Below are 27580 nucleotides of genomic sequence, written 5' to 3' on the forward strand. Positions count from 1 at the left end.
TACCTACTCATATCAAAATTCTAAACTATTGGACCTATTTTTTTTTGTTTTTATTGGCCGTCTGTATTCTTATTATATATTCTTTGTATATTAATGTGTTTACAATACTTGAAACGTTCAAATATAAAAAAGATACCTAATAATCAAAACATTTTACAATAAGATTTTCTTAAATGAATAGTCTAATATAACATGTATAGAACAGTAATATATAGTACATTGAAATCATTTACTTAACAGAACAAAGAGTCATTGGTAGATAAGGTGTCAAATATTTTGAAAGAACACACCATTTGTTTAATATCTTCACACTAAGTTGGTGGCAAGAATAGAGTCCGTAATTTCTAACCTACATAAGTATTTTATCGTGTTTTTTTACAAAATATTTGATTAATCATATTATCGTCGATTGTTAGAATATTGTTTATATCATTTTAGCAACTTGTATTTTACAAATGAAATCCGTTTACAACTAAATAATAATGTTAGGGTAATTCATCATAGATGGTGAACTGATTGGAACTTGCTCTACGCTACGATAACATTTATCGTAATCTGGTAATTCCTTCGTCCGTACAAGTGGTGCTTATCTATTAATTTTATTATCACTAGAATAAACCAATTTCTTACTCAGTCAGTGTTTTGAGTGACATGTCATAGTGTACTGTTGTACTTGTTTTGTTTGTTTGGCTTCATACAAGCATGTTTCTAAGGAACTGACAATATGGTGAGTGTTTTGTTTGTTAATTAATTAATTATGTAATTTTTTATACATTCCTTTTGATAACACTTTGTTTTAAGGCTTAATTATTGTTTTGGTTTTTTTTTCTTGTATTGATTGTGTTTCGAATGTTATCTTTTTTATATTATAGTTTTTTAATTAATTTTAATTGTCATTAGTATAAGAAGCCATTCTATAAATTACGATTTAAAAGAAAAACAAACAATCGATATTTAATTGGTATCACATGCTAGCTGGCATGCAGCATAACTCCTACTAAGCTTAATTTATTACAGAAAATTCGGATAACCTCAGTGTATTCACAAATACATTTTGGTTCATACTACTTCTGTAGCCCACTAAGAGCTTTGTCTAAATTCTTCAAATTTCTTTCCTCAAAATTCTTAAATTTAAACGAGGGTTTTTGTTTTTGTTTTAAATTAATTATTAAGAGGCCGTCGTGGCGTCCGCCACTCAACACGCAATGCCTCCAGAATTTGATGGAAAGTGGGGAACGGAGTGTCTTAACACTAGGTTCCCTCTGCATAACCTGCTGTATGCGAGATACAGCGTGAAGCTAATTTATTTAATTTTTAGATTTATATAATTATTTTAATAAAAAGAGATACTTTAATAATAATAAAAAGTATAATATCAAATTCCCCACCACCCTGATCTTAGCAAACCGACTTATACGAACAGTCCAACAAAGAGCTGACTAAGTGATATTACTATTCATAGAATCCAAAATCCGAGGAGTTGAGCCTGAACTTAAACTGTAACTGTAGTTTGAAGTAGCCAGATTTACGAAGGAGCCTTTGATTAATACCCACAGTTTAAGATACGTTCTTACTGCATCGCTCTCGAGTAAAACTAATCTGCTTTAAAAGTGATAAAATTTACATATACAAGTGTTAAGCTTGTTTTGTTAGTTGTATTTATGAAATTTTAATTAACGTATTAATATTTCGTAAATTAGTTATATCAAAAAGGTTTATCTGTTCTGTTTTAAGTATGTGAGGTTAATTGAAATATAATGAAATATAATATTTAATTATAACTGAAAATGACCTAAAATTTTGAGGCCATCGTGGTGCAAGAGGTGTACAGAGGTGCAAGCGTGAACGCGACAGGTTCAATTCCCTCTCGGGATATGAAATATATAATATTTTCATTTCATCGTTTTGGTAACGAGGTAAAGCGCACCGTTGAGTTCCGCCACTTAACACGTAATGCCTCGAAAATTTAGCGAAAAATAAGGAAAAGAAGTGTTTTAATAAGAACGGAATATCTTAACACTAGGTTCCCTTTGCCTACCCTGATATGTTCAGGATACAGTGTGATAAAAAATATTTCATAAAATACTAACACAAAAAAAAATATCTTTTCTATTATAAGTATATCACTTACAATGAAATATAAGAAAATATAGAATTTAACATTAACTCAAGCAGCTCTATTATAATCCCTTGGGTATAAATTTTTAAAAATCAGATTAATTACTGATTAGGCATTTGATAAAATATTTATTTCTTTCAAATTATGCTAACTTGCCTACTGATTATCATCCTACGTGAATCATATTTTATACAGAATCTACTTTTATTAAATTAGTGAATCAATTTTACATTTTTAAATATAAATTATTATAAAAAAATACATTAAAAAATATAAAAAAATATATTGTAATATTTTCTTAAATAAGTAACAAGGTACGCAGAGGGTACCTAATATTAGGATACTCCGCTTCCCACTTTCCGCCAAATTCAACTCAATATTAATTTCGATTACTTAAATTGATAACATAATTTTTTCAAAAGTCTGTCTAAATAAAATGTAAGAAATGAGCAAAGACAAAAGTAATGGTAAAATAAATATTATTTCAACAGGGCGATGAAACGCTCTCAAGGACGACAGGTTCAGTGGTGCTCCAAGTCGGGGCACTGGAATTATTGGCTCGATACTCTATGAACTCTGGTAGAGCCACGAGTGTACTCTCATCTTTGTATGAGTTTAGGACACAAGAAGCAGAGCAAACTGGTGGGAAACAATGGAATTGGAAATATTTAAGAGTAAGTGTAATAAGTGTATGTATGTATACACTCACACATAGAGGGCTAAATTTAATTATATTATAATATTCATATGTATTTATATAGATATTTTCTTCAGTTTGCTTAAGGTTACCTAGTTGCTATAATATTCCATCATTAATATATATGGAAGACACGTTAACCCGTAAGAAGCCGCGTCATAAAATTTTACACAATTCGAAACGCGTGTGATCGGAAGCTCCTTGTAAATATTTTTAACATTTTACAGGCTTTGCCTCAACTTTTGTCTACATTTTATACAATAGAACATAAACGAAAATACTGCAAATTTTGATTTATATCCAGTTCCATAAATCTCGTGGATCCTGCACACGCATACCACAAGTTGTAAACAACAATCGAAATGTTTAACTTTAGGTATATTTAATAAAACAAATAGACGTAAAAAAATTATATGAGTCATAACCTTATAACTTGTGAAAGGAGAAAGAAAACTACAAGTTTGGAAGGCAGAGAAAAGCCTGTAGTGATAGATTGACGCTAACGCCAAAATTAACCGTATTACATTTTTGCGTGAACAAAATGCCCAGGGCGCGTCTTCTTACGGGTTAAGAAAATAAAAGCTTTGCGTGCTAGGTAAGATAACCTAATGTTACAACGTACACGCCCAATTTTATAATTAGATATGATTCCATAATAAGCAATAAAACATAACATTGTAGGTATTTTCGCTGACAATTTTCGATTCTTATCGATGAACGTTTTCAGTAGATTTGTTTTTTATATTTTTGATTGTTTACGATAAGAATATAAATAGTAGTTATTTTTGTTTTAAGATAGTAGTAAAGTAGCCTTTGTTGTGGGACCATCCCGATTCGGGGTAATGAATTATTTTCCATTTCTGCGCCAGGTGATAAGCGATATATTGAATTTCTTGTCTTGACACTACGCTCTCTCCAATTACCTTGCAAAGCGGGATAAAAGAGAAAAAATATATTTTATATTGAATTTGTATTTTAATTGTACCGAGAAAACAAGCATAATGATATCTACAAAAGATTTGAACCCACAACTATTGAATACCGCTAGTCAATTTCACTATATCATTAGGACTATATCACGACTATGTTATTAAAATGAAAATATACCCCTTGTTTTCTATTTCTTACAAGTATTAGGTAAATAATTATAATGAGAAATTTTGTATTGAAGAAACTTGTTTGTAGCTAATGCGAAGCTTCCGTAAGATAATTCCTACAATTTAACTTATTATCGGTAGATAATAATCTATAATAGTAATCTTTCTCTATAATTTTCATGGAAGGCCACAAAAAAACTTATGTAAATCTTTAACCAGTATTGTAATTGTGTAAATGGCCACTTGCATAGCTGTCGACATAAAATTAATTTGATTGGAAACATTACATTCATTGAGCATTTTTTGGTGGCGCAAGGGTGCGACCGTAAGTCCAACGGTTGTGGATTCGATTCCGACTCGTGAGAAAGTAATATTTAATATTTTTATTTCCTAGCGCTGCTAACGAAACGAAAAGCGGCCTTGATTGGACTAAAAGGGAAAAAAGCAGCTTCACTGTGTCTGTCACTTAATACCTAATTCAAGCCATTGCGTGTTGAATGGCGGAATTAAACACTGCGTTAAAATTAACAGTAACCGTTGTATATATTTACTATTGAATTAAATATGCATATAAATGTACATTATATATTAACTATTTAACTTGCGTCTGACCTTTGCCGTGGCCTCGCCTAGAGACAAACGGTCACATATAATTTTTCAAATATATTTATTTCTCTATTTTATTTAATACAGTATTTTCTTACAATTTTTACAGGACCAGTTTTATCAAAAAGATTTGGAAGGACTTTATCGGAAATACGACGATAAATTGAGAGAAACGTTCATTTACATCTATGTGTCGTTGCTAGTGTTATTTTCAACTATACACGTTGTTTTGGTTATTATTAGCACTTATAATGAGGTAAGTCTATTTTTAATTATGTTTTGTTTTCAATTAGTGGCAAAGTGGAAGTATATCTGATGAAACTTGATATTTACCCGTATGCCGAAATATGTCATTGGATGGATGCGAGGAACCCCAAGACCTGGATGGTTGGCGCTTGATGAGGGAGGCCTACGTTCAGTGGACGGTGATAGGCTGATTAAAAAAAAATGGCATAAAGAGATATCGTAAAAATACACTATATTTAAATAATATTGATTAGCTATCAAATATATTGTTCGGTATTTGTTCTCTTTATCTTCTCGTGAAGCATAAAAAATACATCGAGATATTATCCGTGCTTTAAATTGCTAGATTTTTTTGATTCTAAATTAGTATTAACCTTCAAACACTGTCCTTGTCATTGATGTTAACATACATATATATGTACAACTACAAGATATAGGTATATGACACATGTATTGATACGATAAGATTAAAAAATAGTGTTAAGGAAAATTTCTTAAATTGGGTAAAGTACCTAATGAATGAAGTTACATATTGGATTTCATGGGCAACTATATTTTATTTAAATACAAAAATACTACTAGTTTCTTATCGAAATTTCGTCTTAGCAAAGATGGAACTTCAAATTTGTATATGGAGAGTGTAAAATCCCGCTATGTGCGGGATACAGCGTGAAGCTGATTTATTTAATACAAATTTATATTACTTATAATGTTACAGCAAATTCAATGGAAATCCACTTATTTATCACTGGGAATGTACATACTGAGGGTTGCCGTACCAGTTCTATCGTTTTGGAAATGCCTTTACAATCCACTCAAGCAAAGATGGTTTTGGATTCCCATTATAGTCACATTTGTACTCACCACAGATCTTGTAGTCTCAGGTATTTATTGCTTTTCGTATTTTATATTAATTTAAAGAAACAAAAATATTAAATGATAAGATAGATATGGTAACTTAGTTATTTGTATTTCACGAGTCAGTGACAGTCTTTTTGTTGATTATATATAGATATTGTTAAATGAATGATTAAGAGGAGGAGGGGGAGGAGGAAGGAGCACAAATACAGTTGGTTTTGAACTCTTCATAGAAAATAATTCGGTTTCGATTATAGTATGTTCGACACCACTGAGAGGAATGAATATTTTTCCATTTATTACTCTGGTAGACAAATTGCGGTGTTGAGTTCCGCCACTCAATGACAATGCCTTTGTATAAGGCACAGTATTGTGATTATCAGTAGAGAAAGAAGAATGAAGCAATATCGAATATATCATTTCAGTTTTGTAATAATGATTTCAACGAATGATAGACATGTCTATTGTCTGTAGATAATTCTAAAGTAACATTTTTGCATATTTTGATAAGACTCAAAATAGTAATTTTATCTACATTCAACAGAAGCTCCTAATGGCTTAATTTAATTGATTAAAATAATAATTAGCATAAATTTTACCTTGCTTTATATATCAGTATCTTTTATAGAACTACAATTTTTTTTATTGTATTAAATGTTTATTTTATGCAAATATTGTTAAGATGAAGGGAGTCAAAGAGAAATTGAGTACCGCTACTGAATCTGTAATGTATCTCTACTATGATAGCCTTTATAGCTGCTGTTAGCGGGAAAGCGCGTGAAGCTTTTTTGTTAAAAGTAGTGTTTTTTCATGAAATTTTCATGAAATTGTTAACTTTTACTTATAATCTTTATTTTGTTTTATTTTCCAGACATTACTGTTGCAATATTTACATCCTATGAAGGCATGTATTTGAGGCCAGCTTACTCTACTACGGCTCTCTTATCAGTTTATATATTTCTGCCGATGAGAAATAACTATTTGGCAATTATCCTTGGAGTTTTAGTTAGTGTCGTTTATATCTTTGTATTCGCTTTCTTCACGTACTTCGAGGACCCACAAGTAGAGGTGGTGGTAAGGGTTAGCTATCTTTATTTATATATTAAAATAATTATAAATATTTCTTTTTTTTTTGAGTAATTTATTTATATGATATGTTTTAGGCTTGCAATATAACGTTATCGTGGTGAAGGTAGGACAAACTCTGACAGCACCTGAACGTCATGGTTTTGGGTTCGATTCCTCCCGAAGCAAAAAATTATTTAAATTTTTCCAATCTGGTATTACACGCGAAAGGAGAGAATGGAGTATTTTGACACTATTTCTCTCAGCCAGTTGGTAGGCAGATACTACACGGGTTAAATCATAACAAATATTCCTTTCCTTATATAAAATTTAAAAAAGGCACGATCCTAAAATTATTCAATTAACATTTATTAATTTGCTTTTGTTGTATGCAACAAAGGCAAAATAAAAATGCAATAATAACTAATGATTACGCGACGATTAGAGCTTAAGGTATTAAATTCTAAGTACATAAGCTTCTATCAATCATCAATAAAATTCTTTAGCATAGATAAATTTATAACAATACACGTGATTTTCTTTTGTATGCATAATTACATATCTAACATTCAAAACAAGGACTAATTTCACTTTTCACATACATGAACTCCAGGGCTTCCTCGTGTTTTTATGTTACCTTCCTCCATTGAATTTGAGTTTTCAAAGGTTAACCGAGGTGTCTCCATCTCTAACCATTCACTCTTCCTTCTTAAATCATTTTTACCATTCTTTTATGGTTCATTCTCAAAGTACCGAGCCACTGTTTCTAGTAAAATCATTTTTTTTAAATTATTAGTCAATTTTATGCTATTTTTTCAGTTTCTGTTAAAACATTTATAAGCATTTTGATTTATTACTAGAAAGATATACTCTTAAGAAATAATTATCACTGATAAAATTAAAGAGTCAACATTTCTATAGAAATTGTATATTTGCCCATTTCTCATTTCAGGTTGCATGCGAAGTTATCTTTCTAATTGGTGTCAACCTCATGGGCATATACTTCCGGCTGATGAACGAGATTGTCACGCGACGCTCGTTTTTGGACAGGCGGGCCTGCGTTGAAAGTACTTTACGGTTGAAATTTGTTAAGGACCAAGAGGTAATTTTAAGTAAATTTAATAAAAGAATAAATATCTTTTAACAAATAAATAATGATAATATATCAACACGCGCACATCGTTAAGTCAAGTTTAACGAAAAGAAAAGTAATAGTCTTTCTTTATTGTATTATTATAAATCTAGTTCTAACTTTACATACGAAATGCTTAATCCATTTAAATATTTTTGCAGGAACGTCTAATGTTAAGCATTTTGCCCGAGCACATCGTATCGAGAGTCCGCCACGATATCCGAAATATGTTCTTGGATATTCGCTCGCAAAGCCACAGCCATAATATGAAATCTTTTAGGTAATATACCTTCATTTTAGTTCAGTGCTATGTTAGATAAATAAATCATAATTTTATTTGTTACTGCTCCAAAATTTACATTTCTTTATATTACTCTCAGATTGTAATATACGTCTAGAGGACCTACCTACCTCATAATTCAGTTTGTCTTTTACTCTCAAAATCCATACCTATATTATAAATTCGAAAGTAACTCTGTCTGTCTGTCTGTCTATAAAAAAATAAATATATTAAAATACTTATTAATTTGACATGCAATTTATTCCGCCATGTTAATAAGAACTGACGCTATACGACCGTTGCTAAGCAACGATTTGTAAAGTTTGTTGTTAGGAAACGTCACCCAAAATGAGCTTGCTTAACGCATCTCTCTATTGAAAACTGAAAATAATTTCATAAATATATTTAATAAATATTCGTTCAAGCGGGCGTAGCCGCGCTCGGGTCCACTAGTAGTATTATAAAAACACAGCCTTACAGTTTGTCTACACAAGTCATTAAAATATCTAAACTAAAAAAAAACAAAGTCATTAAAATATAAAAACTAAAACTTGAGTGTATATAACTCATAGTAAAACGTCCCAAGGACATGAAAAAATATACAAATAAACAACAAGAGAATAAAAATAATAATACATAATAAAGAAAAAAATATATAAATATAATAATTAAGCACAGTTTTAAAACATGACTAACAAAGAAACCTTGTATTTTTGTTTGTATTTTCAGCCAATTATACGTGGAAGAGCACGACAACGTCAGTATATTATACGCTGATGTTGTAAATTATACTAAAATATCTACTACTTTGTCCCCTATGCGGATGGTGGAGCTCCTTAATGAATTGTTTGGAAGATTTGACGAAGCCTCTGAAGTAAGTTAATTATATTTATGCGCTTTTTGCGTTGTTACCAAAGCAAAGAAATGAAAATATTAATAAATAATAATTAATGCTCCCGGGTATTGAATCTACAACCATCGCGTTACACGCTTTTGCCTTTTGGTTGTATTAGTTTCCTCAACACGCAAAGCCTCCAAATTTCGGCGGAAAGTGGGGAACGGAGTGGTTTAATACTAGGTTCCCTCTGCTTACCCTGCTGTGTGCGTGATACAGCGTGAAGCTGATTTTTTTTACATATTAATATAATTATTTCAGGAACATGACGTCCTACGAATAAAGTTTCTGGGAGACTGTTATTATTGCGTCAGTGGTATACCCAAGCCGACTACGCAACACGCGAAAAACTGTGTCGACGTAGGACTCGAAATGATCCATATAATTAAAGACGTTAGGTAATTTAAAATACAATTTGTTCTTATCTTAAAAGCTTTAATAAAAAAGTAAATATAAAGCTTAGATATTTTCTAATTGGACTAATGGTTTGATGAAAAACCTGTCGCCTTTATTTAATGTTAAAACACTTAACACTCTGCTTATACTGAGGAGGTGGAGCGTAGAGAGAGATAGAGAGATAGAGTACTCTATAGGTCATAATTAAGCGGCAAATAAAATTGACAAGCTTAAGTTTGCGGGCGTATACTCTTGTTTCGTTTGAAATTAACTACAAACAAAAGTCTGTTAGGATTTTTTGAAATGATTTAATCATTAAATAAGTAATATATCTCTTATATTTATTGCAAATCTAGAATAACCATAATCATACTCAATATACCTATTTCTTAAGATAACAACTCAAATTGTTATTGTCTGTAATCCTTTAACTATTTTATGATCAATTAATGTTTATTACAAACACGCTTATATAATCATAATAAAAGGTAAAATATGTGTAATATGCATGTTATATGAATATTACAGTTTACGTGGAACCATAATCTGTTTGGCAACCAGCCAAGCCAGCTACTCAAACTAAGTCCTGAGCTTAGCCGGTATCTCCTTAAGACTTAAGAATGTAATATGTTATACGTGTGCATAACTACATTATTATCCAAAATATTTGCAGTGACTTGTGACGTAATTAATGTACACTTTTGTCTAATTTGTCTTATTTAGGGGTAGAGACTAAGTTCTTAAGTTTTGTCTATAAGTTATTAAAAGAAAAAGGACAATGGAGATTTCTATATTCTTTAAAAACATTTATTGAAGATTTAAATTATTATTGAATTGTCTTGATTGTTTCATATAGAGTCGTTTGGTGAAAGAAAAGTTTTTTTTTCTATTATATAGATGGAGCATACAGTATCAATTTAAAAAAGGTAGTCGGAATAGACAGAGCCAATATAGAGCTAAGACTCACCGTTCTCCCACATTTCGCCTAATTTACGAGACTTTGACGAGTGGGAATCGAACCTACAATCGTCACTTTCACAGTCAGAACCAATTCAAGACAATCATAACAATAGAAAATATTAGATATAATTATAAATAAATAAATAACATATATAAGTAGCTATATGTACATCGTGTGCATGAGTAATGCAAGGTCTTATAACATTTCAGAGAGAAGCGCTCGTTGAATATTGATATGAGAATTGGTGTTCATTCAGGAAAAATTCTAAGCGGTTTGATCGGTATTCGAAAATGGCAATTCGATATCTGGTCGAAGGACGTCACTATTGCAAATAAAATGGAATCCACTGGCAAAGCGGGGTAAGCCTTGAAATATTTGTATATGGTAGAAATAAAATATACATTTTATTCTTTAAATATGATACTTACAAATACTAATTTAGAATAATATTTTTATATATTTAGTTACATTCAATATGCTTGAACCGGTTTCATTTCATCACGCTGTATCCCGCATGTACCTATACAGCGTGATGGAATGAAGCAGGGTAGGCACGAGACACTCCGCGCTTCCACTTTTCGCCAAAATCTGAACGGATTGTATATTGAGTGGCGGAATTCAACGCTGCGGTTTGCTTCGACACCACAGCGAAGAAATTAAATGTTAAATATTTAAATTACTCACGTAGAAATTGAACCCACCACTTGTAACCCAGCAATTCCTAAATGCTGCAATGTCAATAATTATAATCAAATAAAATATGGTTAAAGTAAGATACCACACCTGAATCGTTTCTCCTATTTAAAATCTTTCCGGTAGAGATCTCTCTTAGAGATAACTTATCCGTTGTACATTTTTTCTTTTGTGGTACATATATATGAGAAATGAAAATATACTACAAATTCATATCCGTACCTATATTATAAATTCGAAAGTAACTCTGTCTGTCTGTCTGTCTGTCTGTCTGTCTGTCTGTCTTTTACGCAATCAGGGCCAAACCGCTAATTTAATTGTGATAAAATAGTCATATAGAGACACATGAGGGTACCGGGATGAACATAGGATACTATTTTTTCTTATATTTGTGATATTGTCAATATATATTAGTATATTAAAATACTTATTAATTTGACATGCAATTTATTCCGCCATGTTTATAACAACCGCCGTTGCTAAGCAACGATTTGCAAAGTTTGTTGTTAGAAAACGTCACCCAAAGTGAGTTTGCTTAACGCGTACATGGCGCGCGCCGACTCAACCTAATGAGACCCAAAAACTATATTCTACAATTATATTGTCGTTTAAATATTGTTTAAAAAAGTCCGCGTTGATATATACTATAGATATAGATTTGTATATATTGACAAAAATTAGATGATTTCTATAATTGGATAATCATCCTTATGAAAATAAATAATAATAATAATAATTAACACTTTATTGCACTTTTACAATTGGAATATACATTTGACTTACACAGTACATATAAGATCAATGTGCAATGGCGGCCTTATCGCTAAGAGCGATCTCTTACAGGCAACCGACAATACAGGATATGTAGAACACAAACGCAGGACGGTGCAAAAAAGCATTGTATTACTTATAATAATAAAATAAAAAATAAATATAATAGTTTACTATATAACATTGTAATAAATAATTAAGGAGATGTCACTGATTCGGAATGACCTAGCCTACGGGCGGCATAGTATGACCGACGCGAACGGGCAGATGACTTTGATGGTTTTGTAAATTTTTATATATTTTCGAATTACTGTTAATTTTTATTTAATTATTTGCTGCTTATAATTAATTTATCTCAGTTCTGTTGTCTATACCAATGTTATGCACTTAAAATATCGTAATTTTAATCATTTGGGATTTTATTTAATATTGTTCGCAAAAATTATTAATTATTTAATATAGTAAAATGTTTAATACGCACGCACGGCAAACTTTAGGTACTTTTTCTAACATTAAGAATTTCCTTTAGTTACTTTTACTTCTTTTGTTTGTTCATTTCGGTTACTCAGATATTTTTTCTAATAATAAATCTCCACTTATTATTCTTTTTTTAATTATTTAACTTATTTTAATTATTTAGGCTTATATTTTCTTACAAATTCTATTGAAAACCGAAAATAATTTCATAAATATATTTAATAAATAATCGTATAGTTCAAGCGGGCGTAGCCGCGTCCGGGCCCACTAGTTCTAATATATTTTAACATCAAAATCACATACTGACATTAAATTTAAGCGTAGAAGCGTTGAATGGTAGATAACCACGAACTAGTGACCTGGGAAATATAACCCTATATATCAACAGAGCACGTACGCTCTCATAATTGTTTTGGCCCACAATATATCCTGGTGCACATGCACAAAGACCGAATTGCTTGTCATTAAAACAATAGTTCTGCAGTTTCATGCAGACAGACCGACATGGGACAGAAAGATTGATTATATGCACGCAACAAAATGTTGAACGGTGGAACTTGATTTGTTGGAAGGATTGCTGCATTGTAATTGAATGAATGAATGAATGAATCCATTGCAATTTAGAATTTACACGTATTGCGGCACTCCGCTTTTATTACATTTGCCAAAAAATAGCCGGGATTAAAATAAATAAAAAAAAGCAGATAAATGCTGTTGCTGTTGCTGTTGCTGTTCTTGTTGTTGTTGTTGTGGCTGTTGATAAATTGAATTTGATATCGAATACTTTTTTTGGTTCAAAAATTGTAAAAAAAGTAGTTCCTATAACATATACAAACTAACTGTACATTTCAGAAAAGTTCACATAACAAAGCAAACACTAGAACTTCTCTTGGATTATGCACGAGAATATATTATTGAACCAAACTTTGCGTCTCAAAGCGACCCGTTTATAATGAAGAATAAGCTGGAAACATTCCTCCTCTCGAGACCACCAAAGGTAAATACAAAATATATACTATTATTTTAATAACATCTATAAAATTCAACGTGGGTTCTAACTATCGTTAAAAGTAATAGCCGACTATGTCTAAATTTTCAATTTGTTTTTGTAGCCTCCAGCGGATTACAAACCATTTCGGCGGGCTTCTGTTGGTTTTAACAAAATAATCACCTCTCGTTCGCGTGCTAGAGTAAGTAGTCACTATTTTCGAAAGTTTCTATAACTTATTTACATATAAATTGTTTACATTTAAATTATGGTTCACAATAAATTATTTAAATAATAATAAATTATATTTGAGGCCGGCCGTGACAAGGCAATGCACAAGCGTGCGAGTGTAACCGTGACAGGTTGTGGAATCGATTCCCACTTGATAACATGAAAAATTTAATATTTTTATTTTCTCGTTCTGTTACCGAGGGAAAGCCCAGCGTTGAGTTCCACCTCTCAACGCGCATTGTCTCTAGAATTCGACAAATAGTGGAGATGGGAAATGTCTTAATGGGAATATAGTGTCTTAACATTTGGTTCCCAGGTTCCCTCTGCCTAGCCTGTTCACGATACAATGTGAAGCTAAAATAATATTAAATAAATAATTTATTGTAAAGGAAACATGCTTCTTATCATATTTTTTTGCCCTATTTATATATAAAAAAAGGTTAATAATAAATTAAAAGCATCATCACATTCATTATATTATAAAAAAAACATGTGAAATATATAAAATTAATCAACACAATATATTATATTATATGTATTTTTAGTAGCGATCGGAAAATAAAAGGTCATCAACATTTCGTCGAACCACTGCCTTTATGGACGAGAACTTGGTGGAATACCAACAGATGCTGAAGGCGGCGGATGCTCAAATGGCGAAAGAAATCGAAGACATGACAAATGGAAAGTACGAAAGTATAATATTTAAATATACTTACTTAGTTTACAGTTAAGCAGTGATTTTGAGCTTTTAGTACTATTACTATAAATTAAAACCTGAATTCTCGTAAAAATACTGTAATGTTTCTTTGCCAAGTTCACAATTAAACGTTTATGTTCTTTTAAAAATTTTCATTTTATCTTAATTGTTGTAAGTGTAGGTTCTATAAAAATATCTAAGTAGATATTAAGCTTTTAAAATTTACAGTATATGCAATTAATATATCCATTACTAATATTAATTTTATTTTCTAGGGAGCACTTGAAACAAGAATCTAGACTGAATAGGTTTACATTGATGTATAAAAATTTAAACCTAGAGAAATCCTTCCTTCAGCAACCGGATCCATTATTTAAATACTATATAACTTGCTGCCTTATAATATTATTTTTGATTATGATAATCAATGGCCTAACTACAAGATGGTATGATATAACATTTTTTTTTTGTTTCACGCTATATACTACACAGAGGCACATGGAATGTGGGAACCTAGTGTTAAGACACTTATTTTCCATTACGATACTTCCTTACCCATTTTCCGACAAATTCTGGAAGCATTGCGTGTTAAGTGACAAAATTCAAGGCCGCGCTTAACCTTTGTACTAGAGCAAAGAAATAAAAATATTAATTAATAATAATTAATTGCTCGAGCTGGAATTGAATCCTGTACAGAGTATTTTTATATGGAATATATATATAATAATTTTTCCTCATATTAACTAAATAAGTAAAGGAATTACTGTGGATATGAGTTGACCCCGTTATAATTTTTTCAGGCCTAACGAGTTCAGGTGGTACTCAAGGATTTTATTATCCTTACTGGTGGTGATATTAGTTATATTGCAGCCATTGACTTGGTTTCAATTTATATGGTCAAAATACAAGGGGGTGGATGAGCCGAGAAACCCATTTGTTCGGCGTATATATGACTTATCACTATTCATAATAAAATCTGCCACCATAAGAACAGGAGTATATTTACTTATCAGCTTGGCTCTAGCTGCTACTTCAATGGTGAATGTGATAGCGTGTGCGCAAGTTGAAGTGGACCCATCAGTGCAGTTTGTGTTGTCGAATTGTATGTCTTCTTGGGTTAGTTTATTTTGTTTATGTATGAAATTAATGTTATTTTAATAAGAAGCCAGTTAAGTAACAAGTAACTAAGTAACAAATAACTGTGCTTGCTATATACATATACCTTTAAAAAATAGAAATTAAATCAGTTTCTCTCTGTATCCGGCACCCAGCAGCATGTTGAGCAAAGGGAACTTAGTGTCAAAACACTCCGTTTCTCACTTTCCGCCAAGTCTGTTGAGTTTAACGCTGCAAAGAATGCATTTGCTTCAAAGAAATGGGAAATATTAATTTAAATAAAAATTTCACTTCCTCGAGTGGGGATCGAACAACCAGTCGCGTCTACAGTCATTCTTTAGACCACGGCGCCACGACTGGCCTCACATATACCATCAATTTTGTTTATATTAAATTATAATTCCAAAGATTTAGTGGAATTTTGATAATAAATATAAATTAAATATTAAGATAATAAAATATTAATAAATGAAATATAAAGACTACTTTACAATATATTATCAAATCTATTCCAGCACGTCACACAATGCTGGAGCTTGGCTTTGCTCTTAAACTTTCTATTCAGCAGAGTCTTCTTCATATTCAAATGGATAGTAGCTGGGGGCATGACTATATTCTACCTTTGGGTTGTATGGGAAATCAAAACTTCGTTCTTCTTGACTGACCTGACCTGGAATGTAGGTCTAGATCCTAGAGTCTCCCATACGCTTTCAGTAGTATTCATTACATTTACACTATATTGGATTGACAGAACTACTGAATACAGGAATCGACTTGACCATTTATGGCAAATTCAATTAAGTGAGGAACAGGACGAAGCGGAGACTATGTTGAAAGTAAATAATATGTTGTTGGAAAATATTTTACCGGCACATGTTGGTATGTTCATCCTATCCTATCCTATATCTTATAAAACAAAGTCGCTTTTTGTGTCTGTCTGAACTTTCTAACTCTTCTTCTTCTAAACCACCCAACGGATTTGGATGCGGTTTTCACCATTAGGTCGAGTATTTCTCAGGGAAGGTTTATATATAGTTTATTATTTGTAAATTCTTATGTAAATTAACATAAATACGATAAATGTGTATAAAGTCCTACCCGCTGAGACACTTTGGCGCATGCGCTGCTTTAATGGTAAATACTACATGAAAAAATGTACTGGAGTATTGTTCCTCTTAATAAGATCTACAAAAAAGTCCGCGAGAGCATATTCGTATCTTTTAAGAATAACGTGTAGTGATCATATTTCTGTCTAAAAATAGTAATTTCAATATATTTTTTATTGTGAGGGTTATTCTTCCATAATGGTATTAATCCTTATCCTTTAAAATACTTTATTAAATTTCTACGTTAAACGAAGATAAAATTTGTTTTTCAAACTATTTCGAAATTGCGAATAGTTTTAGAGAAAAACGCATTTAATTATTGACACATCACGCCGTTCACACATCAACTGTATCGAGTCAAGTTTCACTTATCCCTTACTCTCAGCATATAAATAAGTATATTAGTTACGTTGGCCATTTAATGTAGATCAAAACTGTCTTTTCTGTTTTTCATTTTAATAAGTACTTTAGAAGTTGTTACAATATCAAAAAATCCTTGCTGCGAAACGGCTCGCCACTCGCCATGCGTCCGCCGCGGCCGCCTGCCTTACACGCATCGGTGGTTCAGTGGTAGAATGCTCGCCTGCCACGCGGGCAGCCCGGGTTCAATTCCCGGCCGATGCATTCTATTTAATTTTCGTCACAGGCAGCCACGTAGTGTTTGCTTTTCATCAGGGACAGAATACCCTCTTCAGCATTAACCACAAGCTCGAAAAAAAAAAACCCGCCTGCCTTTATAGCAACGAAGATTTAGATGCGTTTGCACGTATTGGATAATTCGAGTTGAATGTATTATTTAATGTCATTTAACTATCTAAAAATAGTAATTTAAATAAATTTTAATAAGTACTTGAAAAGATTAGTAGCACAGATTTAAAATTACGGTACCTACTAAAAAATCCTTGCTGTGTAAAACAATTGGAAAATCCTTATTGAAAGTACGAAAATGCGGGTTGCATTAGGGTTTAATTAATTTTCACATTATCTTAAATGCTTTGCAAACATACATTATATGAATAATCCAGTAGTTAAAGCGGGCGAAGCCGCAACAGGGTCGCTAGTATCTTATAAAACAAAGTCGCTTTTTGTGTCTGTCTGAACTTTCTAACTCTTCTTCTTCTAAACCACCCAACGGATTTGGATGCGGTTTTCACCATTACGTCGAGTATTTCTCAGGGAGGGTTTATATATAGTTTATTATTTGTACATTCTTATGTAAATTAACATAAATACGATAAATGTGTATAAAGTCCTACCCGTTGAGACACTTTCGCGCATGCGCTGCTTTAATGGTAAGTACTACATGAAAAAAATGTACTGGAGTATTATTCCTCTTAATAAGATCTACAAAAAAGTCCGCGATGGCATATTCGTATCTTTTAAGAATAACGTGTAGTGATCATATTTCTGTCTAAAAATAGTAATTTCAATATATTTTTTATTGTGAGGGATATTTTTCCATAATGGTATTAATCCTTATCCTTTAAAATACTTTATTAAATTTCTACGTTAAACGAAGATAAAATTTGTTTTTTAAACAATTTCGAAATTGCGAATAGTTTTAGAGAAAAACGCATTTAATTATTGACACATCACGCCGTTCACACATCAACTGTATCGAGTCAAGTTTCACTTATCCCTTACTCTCAGCATATAAATAAGTATATTAGTTACGTTGGCCATTTAATGTAGATCAAAACTGTCTTTTCTGTTTTTCATTTTAATAAGTACTTTAGAAGTTGTTACAATATCAAAAAATCCTTGCTGCGAAACGCGCCTCGCGACGTTCTGCTTATACAAGCGAGTCCGGCACGCCCGCCTGCCTTACACGCATCTGTGGTTCAGTGGTAAAATGCTCGCCTGCCACGTGGGCAGCCCGGGTTCAATTCCCGGCCGATGCATTCTATTTAATTTTCCTCACAGGCAGCCACGTAGTGCCTGCTTTTCATCAGGGACAGAATACCCTCTTCAGCATTAACCACAAGCTCGAAAAAAAAAACCCGCCTGCCTTTATAGCAACGAAGATTTAGATGCGTTTGCACGTATAGGATAATTCGAGTTGAATGTATTATTTAATGTCATTTAACTATCTAAAAATAGTAATTTAAATATATTTTAATAAGTACTTGAAAAGATTATTATCACAGATATAAAATTACGGTACCTACTAAAAAATCCTTGCTGTGTAAAACAATTGGAAAATCCTTATTGAAACTACGAAATTGCGGGTTGCATTAGGGTTTAATTAATTTTCACATTATCTTAAGTGATTTGCAAACATACATTATATGAATAATCCAGTAGTAAAAGCGGGCGAAGCCGCAATAGGGTCGCTAGTATATAATAATTTATAGATGAATAGATTTTTTTTTAATATTTTTATAGAGCACTATAAAAAAGTTAGCTGCATTTTTTATCTTTACGCGATTGTTATGGTAGAAACTTTAAAACGCTCTAGACATGCGGTTTCAAATTATTTAGGGGGAAAAGGTAAGAAAGAATTATTTTACCTTAAATTTTTCTTGGTTTGATCAAAAATACACGTAATTGTATAAAAATAGAGACTCCTATGAGAGAATAGCGCCCCAATTATTGGGCATATATTTGGGCGCTTTTCTTCCATTTGTTTATATTTTCCTAGAAAAAAATCTATTGCTTTAATAAAAACATGTATAAAATATATTTTTAGTGCAAGTTTATTTAGATCTCAATAGATCTATAGATGAATTATATTATGAAAAATATGACAACGTGGCAGTTATGTTTGCGTCTCTCACCGATTACAAGCTAGGACTGGAAAATGACGAGGACTTGAGCGACAAATTTGTCTTAGGTATTTTAGATGAAGTTATTTCGGATTTTGATAGGGTAAGTTTTATTGTAATATATTTAGTATGAAATACTTGGTATTATACATTTTCTATGGAAGTTAAAGACATGAGATCCCTGAGAATTTAGAGTCACTAAATTTTATTTATATAAATATCATTTTATGCCTAAATATCATTTTATTTTCTTTATCATTATATTAAAGAAACAATGATAAATGAAACTTATAATACATTTTCAGCTTCTATTAACTGGTAGTTCAGTTCACAAGGTTGAAAAAATTAAAATGGCTGGTTGGACCTACATGGCGGCTTGTGGGCTAGACCCAAACCGACGTGATTCATTCGACTCTTCCTCCTTTACCTCGATAGTTGACAAAAACAAAAATACCCCCTACAATCGAACTATAGTACTGACGATGGTGGAATTTGCTGCAGCAATGATGATGCAACTCCATAATTTTAATCGAGGCTCCTTTCAAAGTTTTGAAGGATTGAATTTACGAATAGGTAAGTTATTTGCTGAGTTTTATAATGACATTGTGTATATACAATTCAAATATTATTAAGACAATTGAATATTTAATTTGTCAAGCATTTTTATATATTTTAAAGTTTTTTATACAATGCTTTAAATTGAAGCGGTTCTTGTTTTTAAATCAGCATTAGATACAATAATATTATCTTGCCTTTAACATCATTATTAATCAATTTCATGAATAATTCATGTCATATTACTGCGAATCGAGAATTCAGCAGAAAGTAGGGAACGGAAGTGTCAAAAAACGATGTTCCCAGGTTTCCCAGGTATTCCTCTCCCTAAATCTATTTTTTTTTATCACGTCATCATCACGTTTTAAAAATAAATCACTGTTTTTAGTTATTTAAATTAAATTAAAAAAAATTGCAGGTATATCTAACGGCGAAGTTGCAGCAGGTGTGGTCGGCTCTCTCAAACCTCTCTACGACATATGGGGCAATGCAGTTAACATGGCGTCACGTATGGATTCCACAGGAGAAACTGGCAGGATACAAGTAAATTTATTATTAAAATATTAAAGTTTCAATCCGCAGCGGAACAAAGACTGACTATAAACGCGATGGTTCTGCGTTTGTTCCTCACTGGGGCAAGTACTTTATGGGTTCGTACGTTGTAGGTTCGATTCCGACTCGTTGCAATTAATTATAATTTATTTACTGTTAGTAATGAATGAAGAGGCAATTCGCGAAGTTGAGTACCGCCACCCAAAGGAAAATGTGCCCCTGCGAGATGCGATATACAGCGTGAAGGTTTTTTCCCGCAGATTGAAATAAGTTCATCAGAATATACTTAAATCTAGCATTAAATTATTTGTTTTTATACAAAATTCTAAAAAAACATAAATGATCATTATTTTAATATTTCAGGTGACAGAAAACACAGCAATAATCTTAGATGAATGTGGAATTTTAACAACATATCGCGGAGAAACGTTTGTTAAAGGCAGAGGTTATGTAAAGACATATTATGTGCCACTGGACGAAAATTACAATTTAGTTAAGAAACAAGATAGTATTAATTATTATAATTCTGGAGGAATAGGACGTTATAACAACCCTACCCATTCCACGCTTAGTTTAAATTCAGAGGAAACTGATACTTTATCTCATAGTTCTAACGAAATACGAGATCTGCCAAATGATGATGTGAGTGAAGGAAATTTCAATAACTATAATTTAAACAGATTTAGCAGTGACATGAGCCATGCAAGAGAATCTATAGCACCTAGAGATGATCTTAGTTCTTCATCCTCAGAACCTGATGTAATGGAAACTCGTTGCTAAATTATTAGGTAGAAATATTATGTGTGTGATCGATTTGAATGCTTAATTTTAGATTTACGTATAGATTTTATTATATTTAATATTAATTGTAAATAATTCTACTCTTTAAAATTGAGAAAAGTTTAAATATTTTTTATACAGCTTCACGCTGTTTCTCGCACATAGTAGAGTAGGCAGAGGGAACTTAGTGTTGAGACACTCCGTTCTCCGTGGTTGATTGGTAGAACTCAACGCCGGAAACTAATTTTCGTAGTTATAAATCAAAATTATTTTTCTTATAATAAAATTAACTTATTATTACGATGCATTTATTACTTTATTACTAAGATATGATTCCCAAAACTTATTTATAAAAATAAAATAAAAATTTAATAGCTTGTTTTTGTAAGCATCGAAGAATCTACAGGTTTTACAAAATTTGGGTAGTGTTAATTAACACGATTGGTAAAAAACTGTGTAATTAATTTAATCAATGAGATGTAATATTTTTATTCTTGTTTATTATTATATTAAATAAATTAAATTTAAAATCTGTAATTAGTGAAGTATAAAATAATAAAAAAATAATATTGATGTACTAATGATGAAAAAATAACATAACTAGTAGCTGCAATAAAAATCAACAATATAAATTATTATTTATTTTCCTTGACTTATAATAACTACACATGCAAAATACTCTTGAAGGTAAATTTAATACAAATAATTATATATAGCTGTTAATAAAAAAGTAATTTTTAATTTATATTTATTTCAAATACCCATACCGCGTATTAGTTAAAAATTACTTGTAGCCATTTCATAGGAGCAATGCTTAAAGTGACAGTATTCTTTTTTTCTTTCAAATCAAAAACGTAAGAAAATATTTTCTTGATCGCGCATACAAATTATGATTTTGAATAACGTATCGTACTTATCGCTTCCTTCTTGGTCGTTACACCTTTTGATAGCATCACCGAAAACTGGTCTCTTTTTACTGACTGCCAATTTTAGCGCTTCGTTTAAAATGACGTGTCCATTCTTATCTGTAGTGTTCAACTTAGTTCCAAAGCAAAAGAGTAGCTTTTTAGTAGGTTCATTATTTTCTAATTTCCATTCCATTACTTGTTTAAGTACTTCTTCGGTTAGTCCATTGCTGGCAATACAATCAGCTGAAATCTGAACAAGCTGAGACGTAATGTCTGGGTCGACAGGAATATTTACCTGAAAATAAATAAAAATAAATAAATCAGCTTTCACCCACAGCAGGGTAGAACCTAGTGTTAAGACACTCCGTTCCCCAATTTCTGCTGAATTCTCTGAAAATAGTGATACAATAATTTGAAATAATTTGTTATTCTGAAATAAATGTACCTAATATCTATTTTCCGAAAAAGATAACTAATACAGGTAAAAGTGGGTCTACGTATTTCATCCATTTAGATATATAGCGGAGGAATGAAGGATGGAAATATAGGAAACATTAAAATCGTAGCTATAACTATTTTGAACATACTTTTTAGAAAACATAAAAATTTTAACGTATCGGGATTTGAATCCTGTTTGGAAACCGCCAAAGCGCTTTGAGCAACTAAGCTGTTCTCAAATCGTTCTAATGTTCTCATCGAGCTACGTCGAAATTCTTATATGCTTATTGCAACTTATTTTTGTTCCTATCATCTCTTTAGGGAGATTTTTACAAATTTCCACTATCCAAATTTGGAATTAAGAATTAAACTAGAATTATCAATTGGCGAGACAGAATGCTATTTGTTAAATATTTTTTACAAATTTAAAGTGTTATTCCACAGTTAGAAAAAAAAAACACTTTTTCGCTTTGGTAACTTTTTGGAAAACATAAAAATTTTAAATTCTTTTTCTTGAAAGTGAAGTTTGCGGCCATGTGCACTCATTTTAAACTACTATAAATATAAGTTTGTAATAATATTTTTCTATGAAATACATATAAATTTTCAATATTCGGATATTTAACTATATTTGTATTGTAAGTTTTCGCTTAGTGCCAACTTAGTACAACTGTTTGGTTATTCCATAACTACAGATTTTGATTAAACAACATTTGACAAAATGCAGCCAAATCAACACATAAATGCTCGTATCTTTTGATTGCGTTAACTTAAGTTTGTTTTTTTCTGTGCTTTGAGGGCCAGAAAAAAATACTTGACTTTAATATTTTATATTATTTTCAAGTTGATACCACCACACGATCTTGAGACGGTCTTTATAGACAGACATGAAAATGATTCTATAAGGGATCCTTTTTTATCTTTAGAGGTACGAAACCCTATAAACTCATTATGAAAAAAACCCGGAAGCCCATATTTAAAGGAAAACGCTTACTTAAAAAAAGTTACTAAAATCAAGAAAGACAAAATCCTAGAATTACGAAAAATGTACCGACGACTTTACATAACTATCTTGAATTAAAAAAAAAATTAAAACATACTTATTTAGGAGTTAGTTGTCTAGAAAAGGTATATATATGAATATTGTCAACAAAAAAATATATATTATTTTTTTATTATATACCGAGTTATATTTTGTATTTCAGTTTTGTACTTACAGTTTTCCCATCAATTAGGGCGATGGACAGGAACAAGAAACACAACAAGATACTCATTTTAAACGTTACTACTATAACTGATGAATGTGGTGGACAATCGACTTCATAAAGTTTTTATACGTATACTTTAGAGTCATAAAATTATACGACTTGGCTAACCTTAGGAATAAATAGATAAATAGAAAATCATTTATCTGCCTACACTTCTTTTCTCTTCAAAAGAAGTATAGGCAAAAAAATGAGTGACTCTAAAGTATATAAAAACTTTATGAAGTCGCATCTGTATGCGGGACACAGCGAAGAATAGGTAGAGGGAACCTGGGAATCTTACTTCGCTGCCATGAACAGCAGCAGAATCAGCAGCGGCGAAGGTCCTTAAGTTCAAGTTCCAGTTCAAGTAGTTTGTCGTCGTCAAATGATTCGAGGAGTAAACACCGTAGAAATAAAAGAATAGAAAGTGGAAAGATCGTGTTCCAAAGAAATTGCCATTGTCACATGAGTGCTGATTTTAAGTGAGTGCAAATTTTAATAACGATGACGTCATATCGCTTATGGCAGGGGAGAGCGACCGTATAAATGATGAGATCGTTCATGACAATTCTGGGAGATCTAAGTTAATTGTAAGATTGATTTCAGTCTCTCTTTTGAAATCCTTTAATTTCTAAGGCTTCATTGGCCTTCAAAGCATATTGATCATCCACATTTGGATAAAGATGATTAGTCTGGTGTCAGATACGCGGACGTTCAATAAATTGTACAATTTTTCTCCGGGCTTTACGGAACTTGAAATTAATGAAGAAACAAGTTCTTATGAAACCCCCTCGGTATCTCAATCACGCTGATAAGACAGATGCTGCCTTAACTAAGTGTGTTTTTTAAGCAAATGGAAGCTTTACAAAATGGTTTACGGGATCTACTGTCGTGGGCGAAAGATTGAGACCTATCGAACTATGACGTTTTACAAAAGATAAGCGCTCTTTGCTCGTCTGGCGATTTTCATAAAAGCTCCACAGATCTAATTCAATTAATCTGTGGCCATTGTGCTGAGGATTTGGCTGCTAAATCCGGTCTTCGCAAGGTTCCTCTGTTAGCTACTAATCTTTTCATTTCAGCGCAGAAAAGTTTACTGTAGTTTTAGAACGTGCTGGTGGAATTAAGAAGTGTTTTTGGCCTGCCCAGAAAACATTTCTCCCGCGTCCGCATTGCTCTCATGCAGCCTGCCCAGAAAACAAATGTGACTTCTGCCTCACAGGCAGCTCTAAAGTCACACGGCCCTCGCAGGGGCCCAATCGAAATTTTTAGCCATCGCAGGGTTCAGCTTGGTGTAACCGCAGTTACCCGCTTCCACATTGCTCTCATGCAGCCCCTCCACAAGGTGGTTGTCAAGTTAACAGCTACATGCCTCATTTCAATTCGGCCGCACCGAATAGTCGCAATTTTCAAAGTTGTTATAAGGGAAGTTCCTTTCGACAAAACATGAGATGCGATGAACAATGTGATGAATACAATGTGGTAAGGTTGGACGAAAACGAGCGTTATCACCGTCTCCTCAGAGTAGATACAATAAAAGACGGAGTTTCTGACTCAGATCGGTTACAAGCCGGTAGACTGGCGCACTGACTCCGAACCTAGTCGTAAAAACAATATTGTAGTATCGCATACCTTTCAGTCAAAAGCCACCTCTGGTGTACTTCAGTACCATCGATTCAAAGTTACATGTGTTCGAATCAACTAACATGACTCAGATCATAAGCAAGATAAAAGAGCAAAGAAAAGGCAACGATCTCTCTAAGCTTTCTATCGTCAATGTTTCTGATTCCAAAAGCAACGGCTTATATCGACCAATTTTCATTTTAAAGGCTTTTAGCCAATGTTAAAGGCTTTTATCATGACGCGCCATTTCAAGCTCATAAATGTTCACCGCATGTCAGATTTCCTACAATCGAAAGATTGGTTGTTCAAAAGAGCTTAGTGTATTTGAGGATACATTGGAATCCCTGGACAAACTAAGTGTCTACCTGCAGACAAATTACCTCCATTAGTCTTAGCAATAAACCAAATGTTGACCGATCAACGTACAAGCCTCAGAAATATACAAAGGCTTGTCGGGATTCTCAATTTTGCCAGTTTTGTAGTACCCAAGGCTCAATTATCGCGCACTTCTGAAATTCTTAAACAAAATTTTAAAGCTACAAACCAAAATGCTTCACGCTATTCCTTTGACTGGAATGGAAAATCTGCTTTAGTGGCTACAAAATTGCAGGCGGTCAACACTTATTCATGTCGATCCACCCCGTCCTTTTCTCACTACCGATGCGTTGAATGTGGCTTGTACAAACAGTGCACCGTCTCCATTGCAATCAAAAAGAAATGGAACGCAGTACTGTTCTCGTTCAGGTCGGTGATAGCGCTGATGATTTTGATTGTTGATGATGATTTTGACAGAAACTTTCATGAATCTAACAAAACGGATGTTTCTGATTTCAGATATTCACCAGATGCATATAAAATCTGCTCCTGCCTGCTCGCATCCAGTCGAGCTCATGTAGTGACTAATTACGTCTCACTGGATCTAAACGACGATCAGGCTTTTGTGTGCTTTCATGTTGCGTTTTTCCCGGACTTGGAACTTTAATCTAGCTTGGTTGTTCCTCCCACCGTTTTTCTTATTCCAAAGGTACTGTGTCATCTAAACCAGGCTCATGGAATCTATCTTATTGTAGTCCCTCGACGGAAACAGATATTTTGGCACCCGGATGTCAAAGCACGTGCGCTAGCAAGACCATACATGATTCCTCGCCTGGACAAAGTTCACGTAGACATGACCCTTGTGGTCACCGAACCGACCTTACCTCCTCCGAAATTATTCGAAATGACAATGGAGGTCTGATAATGTGGCGGTCTGGGACACTAGATGGATGGAACAATAACAAGTTGAAGTTTCTGAGAGAATCTTGGCGTCTATTAACACGTAAGGTTCATAATATCGCGTGGAACCTATAAGATTTCTTAGTGTAGATCTTACAATATAAATCACCTTAAGGCCAGTGAATTTGCTAGTTTTTTGTTAGAAATACATGATTAAATTTCAAATTATCATATAGGTTCTGTTTTGCTTCATAAATCGGTAGTTTTTACCTTGTGTGATCCGGATTTATCAGGTCAACTTAGTTCCCATGTACTTGTAAAGCACATTTTGAAATCAATAGCGTTACGTAAGCCATCAGTCATATGAAGGCCCCAATTTGGAATATTGACGTCTTGTCTTCGTCTTCGGAGCTACAGAGTTACAGTGTTGACAAAAATAATGTTTTCCAAGTGCAAAGACATACAGCTGCTTTGCTATTACCTTGTTCAGGAAGAAGAATTCATGACTTGACTTTGTTAATAAGATTCAGACAATTACACCTTTGACGATAATTCTATAGTTTTTTGGCCACCATTTGGGTCAAATCCGATTCTATTACGTACAGACAGTCAGGATATAAATTATTGGCTAATAAGGAAAATGAGAAATTGAACCCCGTTTTCTGCATAAAATTAACAAAGTCGTTACTTGAAGATCAGAGAAGACTATCGTTTAACCTTTTTATTAATATTGGAGGTGAGCTCACACCCGCGTCACGTACATTTATAGGCGGTTGGGTCAAATTTTTGTTTAATGATGCGGGCCTGTCAGCTATCCCCGGAAGCATTAGATCTGCGGTTGCCTCTAAAAATTGGTTTGACAATCGCACCGTCAACGAAATTCTAGCTAAAGGAAATTCTTGATCTGAGAGTACTTTTGCATAGTATTATTTGCGATTGATAAAATCTAATCATAAAAACGGAATCAGTGACACAATTCTTTGATCCTATCATGTGATTTGATGAGATTAGGTGATATATATTATATGCCTGAAATAAATATGTGTATTATATTTTCATGATAAAT

General features: G+C 32.5%; 2 protein-coding genes across 3 annotated transcripts; one reads left to right on the top strand and one right to left on the bottom strand.

Annotated features, from left to right (window-relative positions):
* Positions 1 to 621: 621 nt before the first annotated feature.
* LOC146535809 (adenylyl cyclase X E-like) lies at positions 622 to 21699 on the top strand. Of its 2 annotated transcripts, none has more exons than XM_085191575.1 (20): positions 622 to 727; positions 2611 to 2793; positions 4629 to 4775; positions 5484 to 5649; positions 6495 to 6703; positions 7641 to 7790; positions 7982 to 8100; positions 8830 to 8974; positions 9257 to 9393; positions 10562 to 10711; positions 13146 to 13290; positions 13406 to 13483; positions 14061 to 14197; positions 14485 to 14655; positions 15010 to 15325; positions 15841 to 16204; positions 19121 to 19299; positions 19502 to 19769; positions 20170 to 20294; positions 20667 to 21699. In XM_085191575.1, exons 1-20 carry the CDS (start codon positions 725 to 727, stop codon positions 21081 to 21083), a joined length of 3609 nt encoding a protein of 1202 aa, XP_085047701.1. In that variant the 5' UTR covers positions 622 to 724; the 3' UTR covers positions 21084 to 21699. The 2 variants fall into 2 exon arrangements, with proteins under 2 accessions (XP_085047701.1, XP_085047702.1); XM_085191576.1 differs by having other exon boundaries at positions 6495 to 6697.
* A 6-nt stretch (positions 21700 to 21705) lies between these two features.
* On the bottom strand, positions 21706 to 23720 carry LOC146535810 (uncharacterized). The gene is made up of 2 exons (XM_085191577.1): positions 23647 to 23720; positions 21706 to 22286 (listed from the first exon to the last, which is right to left on the bottom strand). The coding sequence occupies exons 1-2, from the start codon at positions 23701 to 23703 to the stop codon at positions 21930 to 21932; spliced, it is 414 nt and encodes a 137-aa protein (XP_085047703.1). The 5' UTR covers positions 23704 to 23720; the 3' UTR covers positions 21706 to 21929.
* Between the last annotated feature and the right edge of the window lie 3860 nt (positions 23721 to 27580).

The sequence above is a fragment of the Heliconius melpomene genome, chromosome 10 (assembly GCF_056956725.1).
Source record: "Heliconius melpomene rosina isolate 202511_hmr_F chromosome 10, ASM5695672v1, whole genome shotgun sequence".
Classification (NCBI taxonomy): Eukaryota; Metazoa; Arthropoda; class Insecta; order Lepidoptera; family Nymphalidae; genus Heliconius; species Heliconius melpomene.